Raw genomic sequence first — 24214 nt, 5'->3', positions numbered from 1 at the left:
AAATAGGTCGACTTAATTTTGTAGTGTAGACATGCCCTTATAAGGGAAAGTACTGTGAGTGCTGTCTCACTGTGGTGTTGCAAGGAAGCAGATGTGTTGGTAGCACTTGGGAGAGCACCATTATTTCTCTCCTCCCCAAAATTTGATCCCTGAGGATTGAGGTCTAACACACTGGTATCTTTGTTAGGATATACCAGAGATCTTGTGCCACAAAATATAAGCTATTACAAAACGTAGGAGGGTTGGCAAAACAAAGAGCCAAAAAAAAAAAAAAAGCCAACAGAAGCTTTCTGGAAGGTTAAACAGCCAAGCAGGAAATATCTTGCAAACTGCTGTTACTTGACCTAGTGCCTCAAGGCAGGCATTTTTTAATAAGCACAGATCTAGGAGGACATATATCTTCAGTCAAAGAGCTAAAGATGGATTCTCAATTGTCTACTTTAAGAACACAGAAACAGTTTTTTTTAGGGGGTTTCTGAAGTTGATTTAACTAGAATATGAACCATTTCATTCACATCTGAAATACAACCAACCTACTATAAGCACAGAAAAGCTACAGAACTATATGCCAAAATGTCTAACTTAGCAACAAGCAAGAGTCCTACAAACTGCTAACCTTTGCAGTCCCAGAGGGCCAGGTGTCCCAATGGATTGCACTGTGTAGTTTTGATTGTATAAGCAACCTTGAGAGAAAGAGGTCAGGTTACATTACTGTTGACTTTTTCTGAGCGGGAAAGACACAAGGAAAATACCTAATACATTTCAGATTTTTATATGTACCTCTAACATTTTTCCCCATCTCTTTTCCCTTTGAGAGTCTACTTGTAAGACATTCAGCTTAATAGCTAGTCAATTTCAGACCATGAGTTAAAATAGTTTCAAGTACTGAACATGCCTCTGAATCCTCCTGCCAATTTTTGTGGTATTACAATCACATTTTCTAATATTTAATACTTGTATTTACCTTATTTTCTCTCCCTGTTGTTGTGTGAAAGGTCCATACAAACAGGGGGATATGACTGACTTGAAAGACAGAAATCATTGAAACTGAATACACACAAAATGCTGTCAAATGTATGAAGTACACAAAATGGGAGAAAAATCATTTTTCCCTTCTTTCAATTATAGTAATCTTAGATGATGCTTGTGAGAAAGGTAGGTAAAACATTTTTGACAGAAGTGTAAATTTTAAGTTGGCTTTATTTTGTGTATGGAATCCTGCAATGGGTTTATAAAATGGGAAGAGAGAGCAGGAAATATTACTTCCTTATCCTATCTAGTATGTGGTGTCATAATAAAGTGATCTACTGAGGTCCCTTCCAGTTCTACGCTTCTATGACATCATAAGACTATTATAGTTAGGCTAGGTCTACACTACCCGGCTGAATCGGTGGGTAGAAATCGATCCCGGAATCGACGCTCTTACTCCACCAGCGGAGGTGGGAGTAAGCGCCGTTGACAGGAAGCCGCAGAAGTCGATTTTGCCGCCGTCCTCACAGCGGGGTAAGTCGGCTGCGATACGTCGAATTCAGCTACGCTATTCACGTAGCTGAATTTGCGTATCTTAAATCGACTCCCCCCGTAGTGTAGATGTAGCCTGAGTGTGCTCTCAACTGCTATTGTTAAAATTTCCATCCCTTATAACCTTCTGAGACGTCTTCTGGCTGAAGATTTCTACATTTGGTTTCTGTCAAAAAGAGAACTCTTTTGAAGGTTTGAGCCAAAAAGATTTCAGGTGTTTTTGTATGAAAGGCGGGTAGTGTAGACTTTCCCCACAGTAATAAAAATCTTGACTTGTTTTTTTTGGAAAAAAAACAACAACTGTTCTAGCACAGCTGAAATTGGGTGGGAAATAACTTGCAATGGGAATTGTCTTTGGTAAAAACTGGTTTTGACTGAACAAGTGATGGGGGTTTGGAAAATTCACTTTGACCACTGGCTGCAGTTTAACCAACATTTTAACCAAAGGAAAGCTGTGCTGCACATGTGCATGGCTATTTTATCTATGTAGAAAACAGGTACATCTTCGAAGGGGGTGAATTAAAACTTGCTCCATTATGCCAGGAAAAGGTAGAACCTTCCACTAGGATTTTTCTGAATTTCACAAGGATCCAATAAGCTTTCTGTGACAAACGAATAGCAAAATGTCTGAGCTGCGCTTCCACCATGTCCATCAACACCATGTAGTCTCCTGGCTGGATGCCTGAAAGTGTAGCCATCACGGTGTTCTTCTTGAACCTATGATATTTGGCATATTTGTCTAGCTAATCAAGGTATAAATATTTTCGGATTTCTTGAGAGCTGCAAAAAAAGAGGTGGAATAGACTCAAATCTTTCAGACTAGAGAATAGGCCCAGTATTTCTACAGGAAAAGGAAATTGATGGCAGTTTATATCATGATTTACAGGCTTTGCTTAAATTAAATGTGGTTTTGGATATTCTATACATTCTATGGTATGACATGTTCTTTTATCCATTGTTTTCCAGACTGTGAAGAGGGTCATTTACCACAGGCACTACCCAGTGGTTAGGCAGGGCATGGCAAGTCCTCTTCTTTCCTGGAACTCCTGTTTACAGCTGTGATCTGGCCCTGCAGTGACTCAGCCATCCAGTCAGGTCACACATTCCAGCCCGCCAAAGAAAGCAAGTCTTTGGATGCCTGAAAGAGCTTTGGGGGCTTGGGGCCTTCTCCTTAGGTCAGGGACTTCGGGTCTGGACCCTTGTGTGTCCAGAGCCTTCTCCAGCTTGGTTGCCTGCTGAGGATAGACTCTTATCGTTGTCACCTCTTTAGGGATTATTAGGGGAACCTGGGCCCACTATTTCCATCGGGTTGGCAGCTAGGTCCTGCACCTTAGGGTGCTATGCAACTGCCTCCCCGGATCACTTCCTACCAGAGTCCCCTTTTTCCCACAGGGTAAATTAAAGAACTGAACAAACAACAAAGTTTCTGACCTTCAAAAATAATCATCAGCCGCTCCTTTGCAGGCTTAGTCAAGTCACTATTGCCAGGCCTCAGTTAACAAGAGCTCCTGTAGTCCTTCTTCCCAAGAGCTCAGAGCACAGGTCTGTTCCCTTCCACTGCCCACCTCAATTGAGTTGGCCTGCCCTGCCCTCCTTTTGAGTTCCTCCCTAAGCTCTGCATGCATTGCAGGAGTTGTGGGGCTGCCTGGACCTAGGGCAACTGCTTAACTAATTCCTTACTGGTGTGGGATTTGTATGCCCTGTCAGAAGGACTCATTTCTCATGATGGGCTTCTTCCACTCCTGCAAGAAGACAAGAGAGTTTCCTCCCAATCCTACAGAAGATTTCTTTTCTGCACAAATCTATTTTCCTGAGCTGTAGGAGTCTGACTGTCTGTATTAGGAATAGGCCTGAACTAAAATATATAGCTCAAATGCAAGATTTTTTTAATGGGTGGAGTTCCAGATGTGAACTTGCATGTTCAAAATCTGACTGCATAGCCAAACTTCCTCCCAGTTCAGGGGGTTAATTTTCAATTACAAAACGAGGCTTGAGCTATGAACTTTGATTTGTGGTTTTGATTCTCTGTACCTTTAGTCCTCTGAACCCAACTTCCAAAACTTCTTTTTGATATAGAATAGACTTTCCTCTGGGATCTGAACTGCGATAGGAAAAAAAGAAATCTTATACTTTGGTTGGATGGATGTGTAATGGTTGGCGCTTGATGGAGGTGGCACATAGTGAATAGAGGGTAGTAGGGGAGCCCAGGCCCTCACACTGTACCAGACTCTGGCCCAGGGCCCTCTGAGGGTAGCCAAGGTCCGGCACCCCAGAGAACCTTAAGACAGTCCTCCTTGGGCCACTTCCTACCACTCCACGCCATAGTTCAAGCTTTCCCAGTCTATAACCAAGATAACACAAAACAAACACAATGCCTTTAGTCTGCCTGGATTCTAGCGGGTCAGTTCCTCTCTTTGCAGAGGAGCAGCATCTGCGTCCTTCCTCAGGAGCTCCCAAGGCCAGGTTCTTCTCCCTGCCTGGTCAGCTCCCTTCTGAGCAGTATGGGCACCTGTTAAGCCCCACTGGAGCAGGCTCTGTAGAGGCAGCTGGGTGGGGTTGTCTGGGCCCAGAGTTGTTCCTTAACCCTTTCACTCCCAGTGCAGGTTTTATACATCCTGTCACAGAATGTTTTTACTCCCTCCTCCAAACTTTGAGGTTGAAGAGGGGACAGGACTATATCAGTTACATGAAACAATTAAGTCTGGTACAAAGTTGTATTATCTAATTTGGGGATTCTGAATAAATTAACAGTGAATACTAGACTAGACAGAATTAAAGTCATACCTCTGAACAGACATCCACTAGATCTAGAGTAAGAGTTCAGATTTTACTATGACAATGATGTCATGATAGTGTTGTAGTTTTTATCAAGGAATGGGCATACAACTTCCATTAGTACTGAAGTATCCAATGAATAACAACATTAAAGAAAATATCCATGAGTCTATGTGAATGCTAATGTTTCCAGCAACAGTACGAGCCTCATGAATAAATTACAATAGATTGGGGGGGGAGGCAGAGGAAGGAAGCCATGCTTGCAGTAAGGAAAGCTTGATGTTGCTTGGAGCTAATGACCCTTTTATGCCCATTTAGGGATGCTTTACTCAAAGAAAGAAGAGATAATTCTGTACTCTACAGGAACTGCACAAAATTGGGAAGTCTGCCACATTGTACTTCCTTCCATTTTACTGATGTACTACTAGACTGAAAAAGCAATATACAAATAAACAATATTACTTCAAAGAGGAGGGGTTAAGTAGGTTTGGAGAGAAAAATGCTAGATTTCAAAGCAAAGAGCAAAGTGCTTAATCAAGAAACTCTTTGAGGAAAGTCTGATAGCCAGTAGAAAGACAATGGAAATGGATTTGAACTATGAAGAAGCTACATAAAACTGCTGAGCACAGAGAAGTATACTAAGGAACTAGGAAGAGCGATATACACCTCTACCTCGATATAACGCTGTCCTCGGGAGCCAAAAAATCTTACCGCGTTATGGGGAAACCGCCTTATATCGAACTTGCTTTGAACCACCGGAGTGCACAGCCCCGCCCCCCCTAGAGCACTGCTTTACCGCATTATATCTGAATTAATGTTATATGGGGTAGCGTTATATCGGGGTAGAGGTGTACCACAAGTGTTAGAACATAAGAACAGCCATACTGGATCAGAACAAAGGTCTATGTAGCCCAGTATCCTGTCTTCCCACAGTGGCCAATGCCAGGTGCCCCAGAGGGAATGAACAGAACAGTGGGATGTGTAGGGGTCATCCTGCAATATAACCCTGGCTGGTGAGAGCCAAGGTGTGGCTGGCTAGCTGCAGCACATACTGAGACATAGCTGAGAGTGACTTACATGCTGGAGGCTGTTTGTGAGCTGTTCAGACTGGAGGCCACAACAGCAAAGGTTTGTAAAGGGCACCCGAGGTTAGAGGATGGGGTGACACAGCGACTCATTAGTCTGGATTGTACCCTGGGTATGCACAGTTAGATAAGAAAGACATCACTAAAATATCCTTTCCCCAATATCTTACGTGGACAACAAGACAGTGTCCCATTCGTCAAAACCTGAGGCGATGCAGAGCTCCTAAGGTGCAACAGAACAGGACTCCCTCCAGATCTTACAAAGAGCAGAAGCCTTCTACACTTTATAAGATGTCTAAAAATCCTGACTTCAGCCCCAGGTGTCCCTATTAATTCACAACAATATATTTCGCTACACAGCTAAATAAGTGAGATGGGGTACCTAGGGTGAAACCTGGACTGTGGGATCGCTGAGCCCTCTGTCCTACCAATCTAGGGTATTCCTCTCACACTGCAATGCTGTGACAAACTACAAACCTCTGGCAGGTACTGCACTTACAGACATCCACAGGCAGGGGTAACTCCAGGGGTAACATGAATGCTTTGCCAGCTACTCATGAACCAACAATAGAGAGGCTCCAGCCAATTCCCCCCATCTCCCCAACCTCACACCCCAGAACTGTACCATCTTGTCCTGGTCAGAAGCCTGACCAGTGCAAGTTCATTACCTAGTCCGCCCCTTCCTCAATGTGGAGAGGACACACATTAACCTTTGTAAACTGAGCTGAAATTTCCCAAGGACTTCAACAAAAACACACTGTTTTAGGTAAAATATAAAACTACATACTATTAACTACAGAAAGATAGATTTTAAGTGATTATAAGTAGAAAGCATAGAAATCAAAAGTTGGTTACCTAAGAAATAAACAAATTCACACTCTGAGTTCTACAACTAAACAGGATTTGAATCAAGTAGTGTCTCTCCCTGACAGATGGTATAGTTCCTCAATATACAGGCTGGTACTCCTTTCCAGACTGGGACCACCCTCCCCAGTTCAAAGTCTTTGTCCTCCAGACATGTTGAGACGGGTTGTTCTCCAGGTGTTGAGTTGAGGGGGTATTGAGGCCAAGTCATGATGTCACTTCCCCTCTTTTATAGTTTCTTCCAGCTTGCTGGAAAGATCTTTTGACGTGGGGATCAGGCAGTCCCCATTGGTCAAGCAGTCTTCATTGTCTATGTTTTCTCTCTGAGAAGTTTTCTGGGATAGCCGTCAGGAGTAGATTCCCTTTAATGGGCCATCAGTGCGTCTGGCTATTCCATTGTTGTACCTGAAAAGCTGGTTGTGGGTGTTCCCAAGCTCACAACATATTTCAGTAATACACACACAGCAAATACAATCCAACAGGATATTAATGTTCAACAGATCAAGACCGTTAAAATGATACCTCAACCGGCATACTTTGTAAGATAGATATCTTTATTATGACATGACAGTGGTGAATATGGAGGTTCCAAGGTGCTACTTTGAGGTACAGAGTGCCACAATCAGCCACACATGTATGTACAGTGAATAATTCTTAGCTATGCATAATGCAATTTTTTTCAAAGGCTCCTAACTCACTCAGATCAAAACCAGTTTTCTTCAGAACAACCAAAGGCACTTCTCCTCAGTGAGTGCTATATCCAATCTAAATTCCAACTTTTAACCCACAGCTTTTTTAAGCTTTAGAGTTGTTCAAAGAAAAGTCACACTTTTTTTTTTTTTTTTTAAAACAGGATAAGTATTTTTCCACTCAGATGTTCCTAAAAATTTACCTTCAGAGATCATGTATCCAAAATTTCAGTCTGAAAGCTGAAATTCTCAAAGTTACGAAATTTGTGCTAGAATAGAAATACAATGTAACCTTAAATAGAGCAGTTGCCACCACTCATACTAAAACATTAAGCAGTGTTACTGAAATCGTGAAAAAATCAGCAGATTCAATGACTAATTGGCAAAGAGTAATAAACCCAATAGCTGCATGTGGAAATCCTGTAAAATGACCTAACTATTGGGTGCCTTCTGGGGTACCATCATAGTCTAAATACTTTATATTCTTATCATAAAATTAAATTATTTTTAAAACTTGAGTGTTGATATATTATTTTGGAGAAAAATCAAAACTACAAGTTAACCACATCTTTTCATTGAACTTCCTGAAGGAAAAAGTTAGAGATGATAGACTGGGAGAAATCAAGATTTGTTTATAAAGAAAAACAATGCTGTAGTACAACTGCAAGTAATCAATATTCTGCTGCTCTTCATAAACAAACTTCAAACTGATCATTTTAAAATTGTTTTTTTCCCATCCTTTAATGTTTATTTACTTACTGCATTTTACACAGCATGAACAAGTAAGTTAAGGGGCCATTTCTGTTTACTTTCTGATCATCTACATAAAAATGTTTTCAGCAATTAAAAAAAATTAGAGTTTGTATGACTTCACAAAAAGAATCCACAAAATTTTAACTTTTTGCAGTCAGTTTTGAACGTAACTATCTTAAGTAATTTTGCATCATCCACAAATTTTGCAATGTCACTGTTCACCCTCTTTTCCAGATCATTTATAAATATGTTGAACAGCATAGGTCTCAATATAGGTCTGGCCAGACACTGTTATTTACATCTTTCCATTGTGAAAATTGACCATTTACTCCTACTCTCTGTTTCCTACATTTTAACCAGTTAGTGATCCATGAGAGGACATTCCCTCTTATCAGCAAATTGACAAACTGAAATTACTGTAAGAAAGAAGCCCTATAAAACTGATTGTACTTTTCTATAACCAGTAACAAGTAGCATATAAACTGTTATCTATTAAAGCCATGAAAGAAACAGTGAACTACTAAATGTTAGATCATTTAGTATCTCCATAGCCTAATAAGACTTCCTTATATAGTTGGTTGATTCCAATTTCTAGAAACTAATAGCCATGGGGATTTAATAATTCATTTTCTTAAAAAAAAAAAAAAAAAAAAAAATCACACGTAAAATGTTCCCTATACACCTGCAAATGCAGGTGTGACCTTGTGACATTTTCTCAAGGTGCCCAGGATTGGGAGTCATGTTGTTACCTACCTGCCTCCAGTGAGAGTGAGACTTCATGGTGCTTAACAGCTCCCTACAACACCTGCCTGTAAGCTATCCAAAGAATCTTCTCAGGGCATTGCCAGCTTTGCAGGCTAACTGTACGTGCACCTTAGTCTCCAAGCCCCTTTGAAGCGTTCCTCTGTGATATCCAACCCCTGTCACTAGTTACTCACAGAAATACTAGGTTTGCTATCCTCCTGGGGCGCAGTGCACACACTAGCTTGTTTGATTCAGTTTAGGATCAATTCCTATAGAACATCACAGCACTGACAGATATTTATAGTGAAAACAATCATAAGCTTATTATCAAAGCGTAAGATTTAAGGGATAGCAAGTAAGGATAATAATACAAACAGAAAGGTTACATATAAAACAAAATTATAACATGCCTCTTAAAGCCTAAACTGAACTTAACAAGCTAAAACATTGTCTAAAGTAGTCTATCGCACCTAAAACAATCTCCCAGCATCTCCAACCAACATGGGTGGATCTCTCTTTCGTGAATGCAAAAATGCGGTCCTTTTGCTTCCTTCCTGAAAGAAACTAGTATAGTTTTGTTTCTCCTTATATCTCCCAAAACTTATTGATGGTTCCCAAAGTCTGGATCAGCGCCCCCCACCCCCGAGGTTTATTCTCTGGTGTGCTGACCTCATGTTGACTTTGCATCCTCATACTGACTTTGTACGCAAATGTGGTTCCCATTCTGTTGGCTCACAATCCTTAATTTACATGTGAACCAAGGCAGACAGGTGAATATACATCCGTTGTCTGGCAGAAATCTGTCTGTCAACCCTGCCTTGATTCAGACTTTAGGAACATATTTTCATCATATAGGTATAACTTTTTACATAGTAGCTATACATATATTTCACAACAATATTAATGATCAGCATGATCCTGGCTTCCTTTAAGATCAAAATTACATCATTTATAGATAAGTACCATGAAAGCGAGGTGCTAGGGATAGTGAGTTTCTCAGACCTATTAGGAGTTGCACTGACGGTTCTCAGGGTCACAGAGTGAAATGCATATGCTAGAATATTTAGCTTTTGCTTTTGTCATTGAAATGCATCATATATGTTTAACCATTACTTTATAAATATATCAGATCCACACTAGCTATCTTAACTGAACTAACATAATATGCAGCTATGTAAATGTAAAGTTTCTAGAGGCCTTATACAAGTTCCACAAATACTATAAAATGCAGAAGAGAGAGTAGCTTTCAGTAGGTGACGTAGCTATTATATAGATATAGCATTTACATGGACACTTTTGTCAGAATTATGTTGATTTATAAATAGGATTTATTAGATACAGAGGACGAAACCCTGATCCTGCAATTCAGCAGTGCTCCACTGAATTCAATATAAACATGTGCTTAGTTTTATTCATGTGCAGTCCCACTGAAGTCAAGCCTAAGGATGGTATTGCTACTAACCTTACAAATATGGTGGATTACAGGTACTTCCTACTTTTTGTAAATGTTGTTGGTTAAGAACTAGGTTAATAGAGTAGCTTGACCGCATACCAATGTGTTTAATTTTAAACAGTGTTTTGTACTTATTTTAAATTATTAAAATATAAAAAATGTACAGCAAACAAAAGCAGTCCTACACATAAGTTGCTCAACTTCATAGTTCAAAAGTGATACCATGTGCAGAAGTGATACGGTAACTAAAGGATCTCTGTTTGCTTTTATCTGCTACAGCAGTTCTCAATCTTTTCCAACAACTATACTACAGCAGTTTCCCAGACTAAGACCTCAGCTACAACAGCAAATTCATGGCATCTCCCATATGATTTTGCATTCTGAATCTATCTAATTAGGTATTTCTAAAACACCAATCACTATGGTAGCTAAGAGGTGTGCTTGTTATCCAAACTGCATCGAGTTAATGTTTTTCCAAATCGAGTCTTACAGCCCCTCAACTCCAGACATTAGGTCATACTAGGTCACTACCACTGCCCACTTCCCAATTAAGTACCACACACAATGGAGCTCGAGCTGCTCCATCAAACGGATCTCAGCATCATCCTTAGGCTGCATTACACCTGGGTCCGAGCCAGTGGTGGTGCCAACCCCCGCCCACCTCCCCTGCACTGAAACGGGGCGCTGCAGCCCGGCGAGCCCCAGTCTGACCCCACACTGGGTCCCACCATGCCAACCCCCGCCCACCTCCCCTGCACTAACCGGGGCGCTGCAGCCCGGCGAGCCCCAGTCTGACCCCACACTGGGTCCCACCATGCCAACCCCCGCCCACCTCCCATGCACTGACCCGGGCGCTGCAGCCCGGCGAGCCCAGTCTGACCATCCCTGGGCTGCCCACCGGTGCCCACTCGCAGCCCGCAGGCCCCACCCCACAGGCCCATCACCGGGGGCCGCCACGCAGCCGAAGCCCAGCAGCACCGGGGAGCCAGGGCCCGGCCCTCGGAGCCGCCTCGCACCCACCTCAAACACCACTTCTTCGTCAAACTCCGGTGTCATCCTTCGCCATGACACCCGCCCCGGGCACTGTGGGAAACCGAGTCCGACCAGCCCCCGGCGACGGCGCCCCACTCGGTCGAGCCCACGGTGAGGGAAAACTACAACTCCCAGCAGCCAGTGCGGGCGCCCGCTTCCGGGAAGGTGGAGCACTAGGCTGGGCTGCGCTGATTGGCGGAGCCCGTCGGGTTCGCTGTGGCGTGGGGTGGGGCAGGAGAGAGCTCGGCATTTGGAATGTTGCCGGGTAATCCCGCGCCAGCGGCTTGTGGCCGCTAGGGCGCGCTGCTCCGCCCAGCCCGCGGCGCAGGGCTGTGCAAGCTGCGCGGCCGTGCTGCTGCTCGGGGCTCAGTCGGAGAGGAGCTGCGGGACCTGATGGAGGAGCGGCCGGGGGGCGGCTTGCGGCAGTAGTACGGCGGCACAATGGGTTTGTCCGCTTCAGCTCTGCGGGGGGCCATGGTTTAAGGGGCGAGGAGGAGGCAGGAGAGGCGCGTGGGTGGCACCATGAACTCAGCCGGTAGGTGCTCAGGGAAGAGGGGAAAGTTTGGTGGGGGGTGTGCTGGTGACTTTTCTCCTTACTGCGGACCGCTGCCTGCCCAGCCCCCGAGGCACAGCTGCAGGATGGGACTCTGCCGTTCCTTAAAGGCGCCCAGAGACAAGGAAACTCCCCCCTCCCCCCCCTCTCACCTTTTAGTAAATGCAGCGAGGGGGTCTGCGCGTTTCCCGAGAAGCCTTTCCGTGTGCCCTGGGCGAGGGGTCTCTGCAACCCGCGCCCCCAGGCTGCTGTTGGCTGGCTTCTCTCTCTGGGAAGTTACATTCCCCTTGCTGTGCGTGCGACTGACATAGTTGGGAAAGTTGCTTATGGACTACGGTAGCCAATAGCGCGGCTCTGCTGTCCCCCGACTAACTTGATTCTGCCTCTGCGCTCCGTGCCTGCTCCCTCTGGATTGCAAACGCTTCCCTAGCGCGTAGGGAGCCAGGGCTGGGAATTTGTTCCGCTGAAAACGATTCCAAAGGACGATTCTTTCCTCCCTCTTGCCCGAGAGGACAATGAGGCGTACAGAGGCAAGGCTGTGAGTGGAGATTTTGTTGCCAAGAGAAATCATTCAGTCTTCCTTTGGATTTTAATCTCCTTTGGATAAATCATGTCCTTGGTTCCGCATAGCTGGGGGTGGACCTCAATGAGATCTTGTCCCCATTAAAATGGTCGGACCTATCTTTTCCTTTTGTGAGAAGCCCTGGCTTGCACTGGACGAAAGGCGAGAAAACTTGGGGTGAGGGGAAGGGGGGGGGTTATAAAAGCTGACCTTTTGTTTTGTTTTTAGGGTAGCAGCCGTGTTAGTCTGTATCCTCAAAAAGAACAGGAGTACTTGTGGCACCTTAGAGACTAACCAATTTATTAGAGCATAAGCTTTAAAGTGGGTTGCTTATGCTCTAATAAATTGGTTAGTCTCTAAGGTGCCACAAGTACTCCTGTTCTTTTTGTTTTGTTTCCCAACAGAGTGGGGGAGTGTTTTTTACTCTTTTTCTATTTTATTTTGGTGTCCAGCCTTTTAAAAACACTTTTGCAGTTGTCTTCTACTATTCTGTGGGACGTTTCCTGTTCTTAGACAACTTACCTCCTAACTTTTTATCATTGTTACACTTTAACAATACATTTTCTTTTGGTTCAAACCCATTGTTTTTAAAACCAGTATAGTGTCATTAACTGAGAAGTATTTTCTGAGTGACTCTAGTGTTTTGTTTTATGCTCTGACCTGTTTTTGCTATGATTGGACCCTAGCTGTCAAAATTAGCCCTTTGATGTTTTGAGAGAGTCAGCATTTCTTATAAATAGCAGAAAAATGTAGATGTTCTGCAGTATCTGTTTGACATCAGCAACAGGGCACAAGATAATCAAAATTAAAAAATAAACACTTATCCTTATTCTCTAGTTACATTGTAGTGACCATTTCATACTTCTCACTTCCTTCAAAGTATATACATCTGTAGTAGAACCCATACTTTGAAAAATATTGGTTGATCTTCTGTAGACTATCTTTATGGTCATATTTATAGTACCATATAATAAAAGCATCTTGCTGAACTCTGGTTATTGTCGTTTGTCACCATTAAGAATATTGTGCCCCATGGCAAAATGTCTTTTATAATCAGATCAGTTCACTGAAATTTATTTTATTTTTAAAGTGTAGAGAAAACACCACCACATTCTTAGATTTTTTTCTTGTGGCAAAGCAATTCCAAATATCCATTCTTCACTCTAAAATAAATGTTCATCTGTATGTTCTGTTATCACTTTGTATAACCTTAACACAGTTGCTAATGTTAATTGACATCTACAGTCAGTTTTACCTCAAGAACTTACCCTGTCTTACCAGCTTGATTACTCATATGCAGACATACATAGTGAGGAGCATTCATTACAAACTCTTAGCTTGACCTGACCCACATTTGTGTTTTTTTCTTTTAAGTATTATTGTCAATTTTATGGCTAAGAAAGATGCAAAGCAAATGGTTGGTTTAAAACAAGAAAGCTTCCTGTATTTTAGAGAGTTACTCACGGTTTTTTTGGTTGTTTGGTCATATAAAGAAGCATTGTCAGTACTTTTGTTCGCCCATCTGTTAGATTAGTAGGCTTCCTTTCTTGTGCCTGCATGAACCAACATGCATGAGAGCTGTTTTTTCCATTGAATAAAATTATGTATAAATTATGCTGATGAACTGCTTTATGGGACTTTTTGAGGGCAGCCGTTAAATACAATGAAAACCTTAAACAACAAGATGTTTCCTGTATGGGGAAAAAGTGTGGTTCTACGGGGTCTAATTTAATTCATGTGTTTTTTTTTAAAAAACAAAACAAAACACACAACACATAAACACATTTAAACAAACAGTAACCAATTTATTGCACTTTTCAGAATTGCTCAAGAGACTAGCTCTAGCATATAAAACTGCTTAGCTAAACAAAGGCAATCTAATGGTCCTGTACTTAATCATGCCTATTTAAAAATAAAAAATCACTTATGAACACACATTTCTACCCTATTTGTGTTCCCAATTTTTAATTACTTGTAATACATTGTTCCAGAGTAGCAGCCGTGTTAGTCTATATCCGCAAAAAGAACAGGAGTACTTGTGGCACCTTAGAGACTAACAAATTTATTAGAGCATAAGCTTTCATGAACTATGCATCCGAAGAAGTGGGCTGTAGTCCACGAAAGCTTATGCTCTAATAAATTTGTTAGTCTCTAAGGTGCCACAAGTACTCCTGTTCTTTTTGTAATACATTGTTTGCCTAATAAATTCCTAAGTGCCTCTATTTAGAGCTGGTGAATTAAGAAATAAAGCGGGAGAATATGTATATTTAACCACTGACTAATATGTTCAAGTTACTTAGTAATATTTCTGGTACTAGAGTTCCTTACCTTGTATTTTTTTTTCTCAGAGTTAAACAGCTGGGCAAATAAAAGAATTGTATTATGGAGTGCTCATGAGATCAGAGCTTGACTGTTGAAGTAAAATTTGATATGGTACTAAGATCCCAAATGCCAGATAGCTTCCCAATGCTTTGAGTGTGTCCCTTGGGTGTCATTTTAATGCATCTTCAAAATGAAGTAGTTTGATAGAGAACCCATCCGTATTAATTCTTGTCACTTCTTAATTCTGCTAGGAATAGATTGAAACATCTAGGAAATGCAGGAATAAGTGTCTCTGTATGTGGACTTCTTCCCTCTGAATCAGTACTGAATGAGGCACTGTACTGCCAGAGGAACTATGTTTTGGAGGTAGCTCCAACCTCTAATAGTCATTACAGATCTGCCTTCTTTTGTGTGTGTGCAAGAGTAGGAATGTATACCCTGACCACCTGTCCAAATTTCAGCTCACATTCTGCCTTTTGAAATACTCAATCCATGTTCAGTTTGCTACTGTACAGGGGTGCTGGAACAATTTTTATAGTAGGGGTGCTGGGAGCCATTGAACCAAACTGTAAAAACCCTGTATATAATGGAAACCACTTCAAGCCAGCCACTGCAACACCCCCTGCACCCCTAGTTCCAGCACCTATGCCACTGTATTCTTTTTTTTGTTTCCTGTACTAAATTGTTTTGGTGTAGTGTTGTATATCATTGAATTTAACTCCAGAGCTAGTTGTATTCCAGTGATGGGTGAAATGATCCATATATGGTTATCTATTAATTCGTTTATAAAATACTGTGTTTAGTCAGTATTAAAAGAGACGTTTAAATGATTGTTTTTGAAAATTAGTTAAAAATAAGAATTTCCTTATTGCAGTGATCACACTAAAAGTCACAGTTTCTGTTTTACAGCTACATGCACTCATGTAGCACATTGTCCATTTATCAGCAGTATCACCTTGCCCTCTCAGTCCCTGTTTGGAGTAGTATGTGTATGCTTTGTTTTAAAAGAAAGAAAAAACTCAAACAAGGTACCTGGGTTAATGACACTGTTTCTTCAGCAAAAAATAAGTGCTTAAATGTGAATCTGCATGCATTTTATATAGGAGAGGGAAGACACAAGTTGGAAGTTGAGATTTGGTTTGATCATGGTAGTGAAAGAGTAGGTGGTTTATTTATTAGCACAGAAACTGTAATGGGGGGGGGGGGGTGCGGAATTGCAGTAGAAACAAAACCAACATGACTTTTCCTATCAAAATTTATTACTTTTAAGGGCTGAAAAACTGAGGCCTGTAGGGTTTAGTGTCCTTTTAACCTTAAAACATGTCAAGTCACATTATATTTACTCAGCTTTATCTCAACAACATCTGACTCCAAGAGCTTGTTAGGTTCTTTATTAATTTCTCTTATATTCACTTTAAAGTTATCCCAACTTTCCTGTTTTCCTTCAGCAGATCACTAAACAAACTGAAGTTTTTAATTAATGTTTTCCTTTTGGAATGTGTTTAGCTTATTTTATAAAATCCAGCTGCTAGAAAACTAATTTCTTTCCTTCCATTTTAAAAGCTACATATGTTATCTTCCGGGATGTTATGACTCACTTCCTATTTTGTTTAGTTTATAACATTTGGACACCTGAAAAATCACAGCCTCTACATAAGCATAAAACAAAACATGGAGAAAAAAAACACTACTGTTTCAGGCTCGGGGGATAAGAGAAATTAGATCAGGTACATACAACGTTTCTTTTGCATTTTTATTTTAATTTCACCCTAATTTTCTGTAGGTACAAAACTGATGCTGAAGATTTATTGGCTTAAAATAAATGATTTAAGATATTACTCAGGCTACAATGGCCTTTGTCATTAAAATCACTAAATGGCTTTTAAAATTATTTGGAATCTGTTTGGTGACCTAAGTATAATATTGACCTCCACCATAGCCTCTGAGTGCCTCCTAAATTTATATAAAGAGAAATAGCAATAATCTCTCTTCCTACCTACCTTGTAGGAATTGGAGTATTTCATAGTGAGGTTTTTATTTTATGCTAAATTCTCCCACCCCACTCACGAAAAGTAGTATATTACTCCAAGAGTAGTGCCTAGGGGTTTCAGTAAGTCTACTTGTGGAGTAAAGCTCTATTCTACATAACTAAGGGTGATAGAATTGCATTGTTACATAGGCAATTGAAGAATTTCTCTTGTATAAACTAAAGAGATTGAGCTTCTTAAGTCTCTAACTGTAAGGCATGTTTTCCAGATCTCAGATTGTTTTTGAAGCTCTTTTCTGAACCCTTTCCAATTTTTCACCATCCTTTTTTAAAATGTAGACTCTAGAGCTGGATGGGGTTTTCTGCTAACCGTCTAACTAATGCTGTATGAGGAGGTAATCCCAGCTCCCTACTCCTGCTTGATATTCTCCAATTTATACATTTGAAGACTGTTTGCCCTCTTAACTGAAGCATTGGACTGGGAGCTCAAGTACAATTGGTTGTCTGTCATAGCCTCCAAGTCCTTTTCAGAGTCACTGCTTTCCAGGATAAAGTACCCCATTTTACAAGTGTGAACTAGATGTATGTCCTTGCATTTGGTGGTGTTAAAAAGCATGCTCTTCAAATGAGACCACCTTACCAAGCAATCCATTTGTTATATATCTTTTTAATTTTTATTGATGCCTTTACCTCCCCTCTTAACCATGATATTTTTAACCAAAGAAGCTTTCTTGCATAACTGTGGCATTGTTAATAAAGCATATTTAAACACTTCCCAGTTATCATTCACATTTTTATGTTCACATATTTCTTCCAAATTTATTTTTCTCAGAATTATTCTCAGATTTGACAAATTGACCGTATCAAATATATGTGATTTGTTTTATATTCTGTGTGCACATGGCAAATGAAATTAGATTGTGATCACTTGCACTTGGAAAACTGTCAGTTTGTAGTCATTGATTAATTTATCTTTATTCATCAGAAAGACATCTGATAGAATTAGAATTACCCTGAGTATTCATTAGAAAGTTATCAATAATTTTTGGAAATTCCAAAGTTGTTTACCATTGGCAACATAAGATCTTCAGCATGTATCCCCCAGATGGGAAAATAGGATTATCGTGGGGGATTTCATTCTACATGTTATAGATAAATGTTTAAGGAGTTGCTTGTTCTGTTCCCTTGTCTGAGTTGGTGGTTTATAGCAGACGCTCCATCCATATCCAGTCTTGTGATTTATCAGTTAGCACATTGATCCATAAACATTCCTGGTGTTGTTCTTTTAAATTGTCAGTAACTCTGAAGCAGATAATAACTTTAAAGTAGAGTTAAAACTCGCCTGTCCTCTTCTGCCAATTCATTCCAAAGCAAGGTGTATCAGTGACTTTAACATTCCAGTCATGTGAATCATCCCACCAGGTTTCAGCAATGCCAAACGTATCAAACTTCTTCTAATAAATGAATATTTCTAACACTTTTTTTGTTTATTATCCAGGATTCTAGCATTGTTACATAGGCAATTGAAGAATTTCTTTTCTTTACCTTAATGCTTTGGTTCTTTACATTGTGCTACCTTGAGTTTGATGTTTAAGCATATGTACTGTGTTTACCTCTCCTGTTGATGCTAGTGGAAAGCCTTCCATGCTACACTAGCTAGTCTACTACCCAGAAGATTGGTTCCTCTTCTGTTGAGTTGTAGATGGACCATGCCATGCATCCTCCTTGCCCAACAGAAGATGGCTCAATGTTCCACAAAACCAAAGCCCTCTACTTCTCATTACTTACTTAGTCACCAGTTTCCCTCCATTATCTTCTGCTGTCTATCTCACTTGTGGAACGGGAAGAATTCCTGGGAAGATCACTGATACTTTCCTCTCCTTCAGCTCTTGATGATCTGCTAAGTCTCTTCTGAGGCACTGTCATTCGTGCCAATGTGTAACATAACCAACGGATCCTTGCCCATCATCTTCACACAGCCTTTCAATGATGTGTTTTCTTTGCTCTAGAAAGATGGTACTCAGTCCTGTCCTTTTATCCACTGAAGAATGTTTTATCCACCACCTTAACACTGAGTCTCTGGTGAGGATTGTCTATCTTCTTTGGATTTTCTGTGGTCTTCAGCCATGCTTGATGTTTCCAAGGATCGGGCTGAGCATTAGTCCTCAGGCGTGTCCTGTGAGAGACCCCTGTTTCTTGCCTCCAGCTGAATATTTCAGTGTGTTCTTTGCACTGCTGCACCAAACGCTTGCAACTAGTGAATTTCTCTTGGTCCCCTTTTCTCTAGTGGTCACAAATTGTCCTGCTTCTGTCTCTGCAGACTGTGTCCTGCTTCTCTTTCCTCACTGTGCCACAAATTGCCAAGCCTCCTCTCTGTCTTCCTTTCTTTTCAGCTTCCTTGAAACCATTTTGTTCTGTATTTGGGCGTAGGGTGGTGCTGCCCAAATCTGGTTGTCCAATGTTTTGTTTTGTTTTTTGCCCTCCCAGACCTCAAATCTTTTCCTGCAGCATAGCCATCAACTTGCAATTCATGCAGAGGAAGTCTCTATTTTCAGGCAGGAAACGGATACAGAAAATGTCACATCCTCTGCAGGTCATAACTGTTCTGTTGCTGGTCATCCTTGTTGTGTATGTAGAGCTGTACGTCTTGAAAATATTCCTGCACATTTCTTTAGAAACCCCCTTGCTAGCCTTTCCTCTGCCTACTCTGAGTTCACTTGGCAACTGACTTCTGTATTGAGCCTCACAGGTCAGCTTTGACCCCTCGCTAATGGGATGAATAAAATGATTCCTCACAGCAAGAGGGGCTGAGTAGAGGCAGTCTGGGCTTAGGTATAGTGATTCACAGCCCAGAAAAACACATGGCTTTCCTGTTTTTTATGGCAGAAGAGTTATCTATCTTTCTCTATCTCCTTTAGACTGAGCACTAGCACAGTTTTATAGAAATCCTTCCCTCTGAATCTCTCAGTAGATGGCATTTTCTACTTCAAGGAGCACGGCTACACTAGTGCAGCTGCATTGCTGTAAACTCTAATGTAGCCAATCTAAGGCGATGGGAGAGAGCTCTCCTGTCAGCTTAACTACTCCACCCCTGGCAGTAGCTGTATTGGTGGAAGAAGCTCTTCTCCAGTGTAGACAGCGCTATGTTGGCAGCTTATGTCGGTGTAACTTATGTCACTTTGGGGGGTGATTTATTCACGTGCCTAAGCTACATAAATTATGCTGACATAAGCTGTAGTATAGACAGAGCCTAACACTCAGTCTTCTTTCTCACTTTTCTAGAATAAGGCAGGGATTATAGTTTAGCATTAAAAATGGAAGCACCTCATGGTTTTGTAACAATATTGTAATTTCTAGTCAGTGGGCCAAATGATCTCTTCAGATATGCAGCATGTATCAGCACATGTTACTGAGGGCATGGCTACACTTGCAGATGTAGAGTGCTGTGAGTTAAACCCGCCTTCAGAGAGTGCAGTAGGGAAAGCGCTGCAGTCTGTCCACACTGACAGCTGTAAGCACACTGGCATGGCCACATTTGCAGCACTTGCAGCGGCATTGGGAGCGGTGCATTATGGGCAGCTATTCAACAGAGCACCTCTTCCCATTCTGACGCTGTGGCTTTTGGGAAGGGGCCGGGGGGTGCAGGGCATTCTGGGTCCCGTCCCAACGCCCCATGATGCATCAGTTTGCATCCCAGCAATCCCTCTGCTTCTGTCCACATTTGGCGCCATCTTTCAACTTTTTTTGTGCTGCGCGCTCTGTCTTCCCTTTCGGTCTGCGGGAATGGAGCCCGAACTGCTGAGGAATATGCCGATGAATCTCGCCAGCACGTCACGTTTGGCAGTCAAGTTACTCCTTAACATCCAAACATACAGTGAGGACTCCGACGATGATATCGACTCGTGTAATGCATAGGACAAGAGATTGCTTGTGGCATTCACGGACATGCTCGCCACCGTGGAACGCCGCTTTTGGGCTCGGGAAACAAGCACTGAGTGGTGGGATCACGTTGTCATGCAAATCTGGGGTGAGACTTTCGGATGAGAAAAGCCACTTTCATGGGACTGTGTGATGAGCTCGCCCCCACCCTGCGGCGCAAGGACACGAGATTGAGAGCTGCCCTGACAGGGGAGAAGCGGGTGGCTATTGCAATCTGGAAGCTGGTAACTCCAGATAGCTACCAATCGGTCGCTAACCAGTTTGGAGTGGGAAAGTCTACCATTGGAATCGTATTGATACAAGTTTGCAAGGCCATTAGTTGCATCCTGCTCAGAAGAACCGTCACTCTGGGTAACGTGCATGACGTGGCTGGCTTTGCACAAACGGGTTTCCCTAACTGCGGAAGGGCAATAGATGGGACGCATATTCTAATTCTAGCACCAGCCCACCTAGCCTCCGAGTACGTTAATCGGAAGGGGTATTTCTCTATGGTTCTCCAGGCGCTTGTGGATCACCGTGAGCATTTCATTGACATTAACGCAGGCTGACCTGGAAAGGTGTATGACGCAGGCATCTTTCGAAACACTGGCCTGTTCAGGAAGCTGCAAGCCCGAACTTTTTTCCTGGACCAGAAAATCACCGTAGGTGAAGTCGAAATGCCCATTGTGATCCTTGGAGACACTGCTTACCCTTTAATGCCATGGCTCATGAAACCCTCCACAGGGAGCCTTGACAGTAGCAATGAGCAGTTCAATAACTGGCCAAGCTGGTGCAGAATGACTGTGGAGTGTGCTTTCGGCCATTTAAAGGGCCGCTGGCGCTCTCTGTATGGGAAGCTGGACCTGGCCAATGACAGCATCCCTGTGGTTATATCCGCGTGCTGTACCCTCCATAACATTTGTGAAGGGAAGGGTGAAAGATTACCTCAGGCATGGACCTCGGAGGTTCAACACCTGGAGGCTGAATTTGAACAGCCAGAGAGCAGGGCTATTAAAGGGGCCCAGCACGGGGCTGCAAGGATTAGAGATGCCTTGAGGGAGCAATTTGAGGCTGAAAGTCACCAGTAATGTCTGGTGCCCTGCACGGGAGTGAAGTCCAGTGGTTCCAATTTTAGTAGGAATCTGTGTTTGCTACACTGACTTGCAGTGCCTGTTGCTTTCCTGGGCTAAGGTATCTTTTACTTTATGCAATAATAAAGAATGTTTTTACAGCCAAAAAAATCCATTTATTGAAAAGAAACACAACTGCTTGGGAAACCGGGCAAAGAGGTGGGGTGGGGAACGGTACAATCACAGATTTGCATATGTCCTGTTATCATATTCAGCCTTCTTGTCTGGTGTGCTGTGCAACGAGTGCTGCACTTCAGGATGGCTATACTGCATGGTGATGGGGGTTGAGTGTAGTGCGTAAGGATCGTAGTTTTCAGGGCTGGGTGGTGAAGCTACATGTGTTGGAAGCAGCTGGTGGCGATAAGAACCCGGATGTTGGGGAAAGTGAGTTGGAGGTGACATGGTGGCACATGGGAAAGAGTTTGGAGACAAGGCTGCAGGATGGGGGGGGGGCAGGAGCGGTAGTGCTGTGCCTGCATGGCTACGAGTGCCCGGATAGAGTCCGCTTGGCGCTCCATGATTATCAGCTGATCCGTGCTTTGCTGCCGGAGCGCCGCGCTTTTGTGCCAGTGCTCCTCATTCTGTTGGCGGCTTCTCCTTTCACTCTCCCTCCACTCCTGCACTTTTAGATTCTCGTTAAGTGACTGCTGCATTACTTCATGCAGCATGTCTTCCTTGCTTCTACGTGGTCTCTTCCTGAGTCTTTGCAATGTCTTGGCCGGTGATAACACGGATGGCTGAGATCTCAAGGTTGCATCTGTAAAGGCAAAATGCAACACTTAACAGAGGCAGCATTGTTCACACCAGACAGAGCAATGATTCCTCTGTACTTAAGGAGGACAAGCACAGTGTACACAATAGCATAATTTGCCCGTCCCAAAGCGAGCACACATAACCCCCGGGAGCCCCAAAATGGTGAGTAAGCACAGGGTCCAGGGGGAATGATTGTTTCATGGCTGTATTGTCCTCTGGGTTTCTGTGCCTTGGGGAGAGCCAACAGCTGCAGGGGGCCCCTATACAGAACACTGTCCCCACACTTTCCACAGGAGTTCGTCCTGAAAGATCTCTCGCTGCTGAGGGTGACCTGGGAAGCAAGGGAGGGTCTTCTACTACAATACAGCTTCCGCCCTGGTTCATATGCAGCTTGCCTGTGTGCAGCAATGGTCCTCCCCGCCCCTCACTGCACGGTGGCGCAGACATGTTAGCCTGACTGGGACAAGGACCACAGTGGCTCTCCCAAGAAACCTGCGCAAGCGCATTGCCCAAGTTCTGGCTGAGACCTTTGAAGAGATCACTGAGGCCGATTACCGCGATGTGAGAGCACATCAACGCCCTATTCTGCATCTAGGCATGCATGCAGCCCTAACCCTCCTCGCCCCAAGAGCCCGCACCGAATAAGTTCCTTCCCAAAATAAAAGCCGCTTACCGGGAACCTCCTCTGGTGTTTGTCCTGCCCCAAGCACCAGCCGCTGCGACTGGCTACCTTCCTCTAGGCTTGAGAACAGCTCCTGGCTGCATGCATCTAGGGATTCCGGGGTGTCTTCCTCTGCCTCAGCACACATGCTCCTGCTTTGCTGCTCCTCCTCCTCCTACCTTGTTGAACTGAGCTCTGAAGTGTCCATGGTGGTACTCGGAGTGGAGGTGGGTCGCCCCCAAGTATCGCGTCCATCTCTTTGTAGAAACAGCAGGTTGCGGGGGCAGCACCGGAGCAATGGTTTGCCTTGTGGGCTTTGTGGTAGGCATTCCACAGCTCCTTCACTTTAACACTGCAGTGCATCTCGGTCATGGCCCTTGATATCTGCCCGAAGGTATCGTAATTCCTACGGTTGCAAGCACAGCTGGACTGGACAGCTTCCTCCCCACAAAAACTGATTAGGTCCAGCACCTCGCCATTGCTCCATACTGGGGATCGCCTGGCACGTGGAGGCATGGTCACCTGGAAAGATTCACTGATAGCACTCCACGCCTGGTTGAGCAAACAGGAAGGGGATTTTCAAAATTCCCAGAGAATTTAAAGGGAGTGTCTGACGGTTGGTCACCTGAGGCCAGGGCAGTAGAGTTCAAACTGATGACCAGAGTGGCTAGAACAGGCATCGTGGGACACTTCTGGAGGCCGATCAGAGCACACTAACAGATCGGGGTGTCCACACTGGCGCTGCGGCGCTTCAGCGGGGGTGCATCAAACGTTATTCCACTCGCCAAGGTGGAGTACCAGGAGCGCTCTAGCCGCGGAGTCAGAGCGCTCTACGTGCCTTGCCAGTGCGGACACATCATGAGTTAGAGCGCACTGGGCTGCTTTAATGCGCTCTAACTCGCAAGTGTAGCCAGGCCTTGGTGGTGGGATATCTTTTTAGATTTCTAAATGTCATGAATAATCTCCTGCATGTATTAAAATGTCCTATCAGCGAATACTTAAAAAAAAAAAGTGATTTCTAGTAGCGTCAGATGGATCATAAGCCACAATCATGATGACAGCTTCCAATTGATAGAAAGTAACATGCCTTGGGATGGAAAATTCAGTAAGATGTATATCCTCATTGTTCTTCCTATCTTGGAATGCACTTCACTGCTAGAGAATCAGTTATCATCCAAACTTCACTCTTCAGAACCCGATTCCTATAACTGGTTGTAGTGGCAGATTCCCATTAGTAGATGTTTCTGCAAAAATAGAGGGGGAAAGAACATAGGTTAAATGGCTGCATATTGAAGGTGAAGGGGGGGTTATTAATTCATTAATGATGATTATAATACAATTAATTGATATTACAAGAAAAATTTTAGTCTGCTTTAATTGTTCTATTTTATGCTTTTTTAAAAGTACTTTTT

At 43.0% G+C, this 24214-nt stretch overlaps 2 protein-coding genes across 6 annotated transcripts in view; one reads left to right on the top strand and one right to left on the bottom strand.

The window, feature by feature from the left end:
* The window catches only part of VEZT (vezatin, adherens junctions transmembrane protein), an 81075-nt gene extending 70069 nt beyond the window's left edge, over window positions 1–11006 (bottom strand). For all 5 annotated transcript variants that reach the window (XM_054028290.1, XM_054028299.1, XM_054028315.1 and 2 more), the window contains exon 1: window positions 10905–11006. In XM_054028290.1, coding sequence (XP_053884265.1) covers window positions 10905–10940 — 36 coding nt within the window. In that variant the 5' untranslated portion in view covers window positions 10941–11006. The remainder of the gene's footprint in view (window positions 1–10904) is intronic.
* Window positions 11007–11291: 285 nt separating this feature from the next.
* FGD6 (FYVE, RhoGEF and PH domain containing 6) overlaps window positions 11292–24214 on the top strand; it is a 100854-nt gene continuing 87931 nt past the window's right edge. The window contains exon 1 of the mRNA XM_054028278.1: window positions 11292–11451. Coding sequence (XP_053884253.1) covers window positions 11439–11451 — 13 coding nt within the window. The 5' untranslated portion in view covers window positions 11292–11438. The remainder of the gene's footprint in view (window positions 11452–24214) is intronic.

The sequence above is a fragment of the Malaclemys terrapin genome, chromosome 1, assembly GCF_027887155.1.
Source record: "Malaclemys terrapin pileata isolate rMalTer1 chromosome 1, rMalTer1.hap1, whole genome shotgun sequence".
NCBI classification, from domain to species: Eukaryota; Metazoa; Chordata; order Testudines; family Emydidae; genus Malaclemys; species Malaclemys terrapin.
This window is presented reverse-complemented; position numbering and strand designations above follow the sequence as displayed.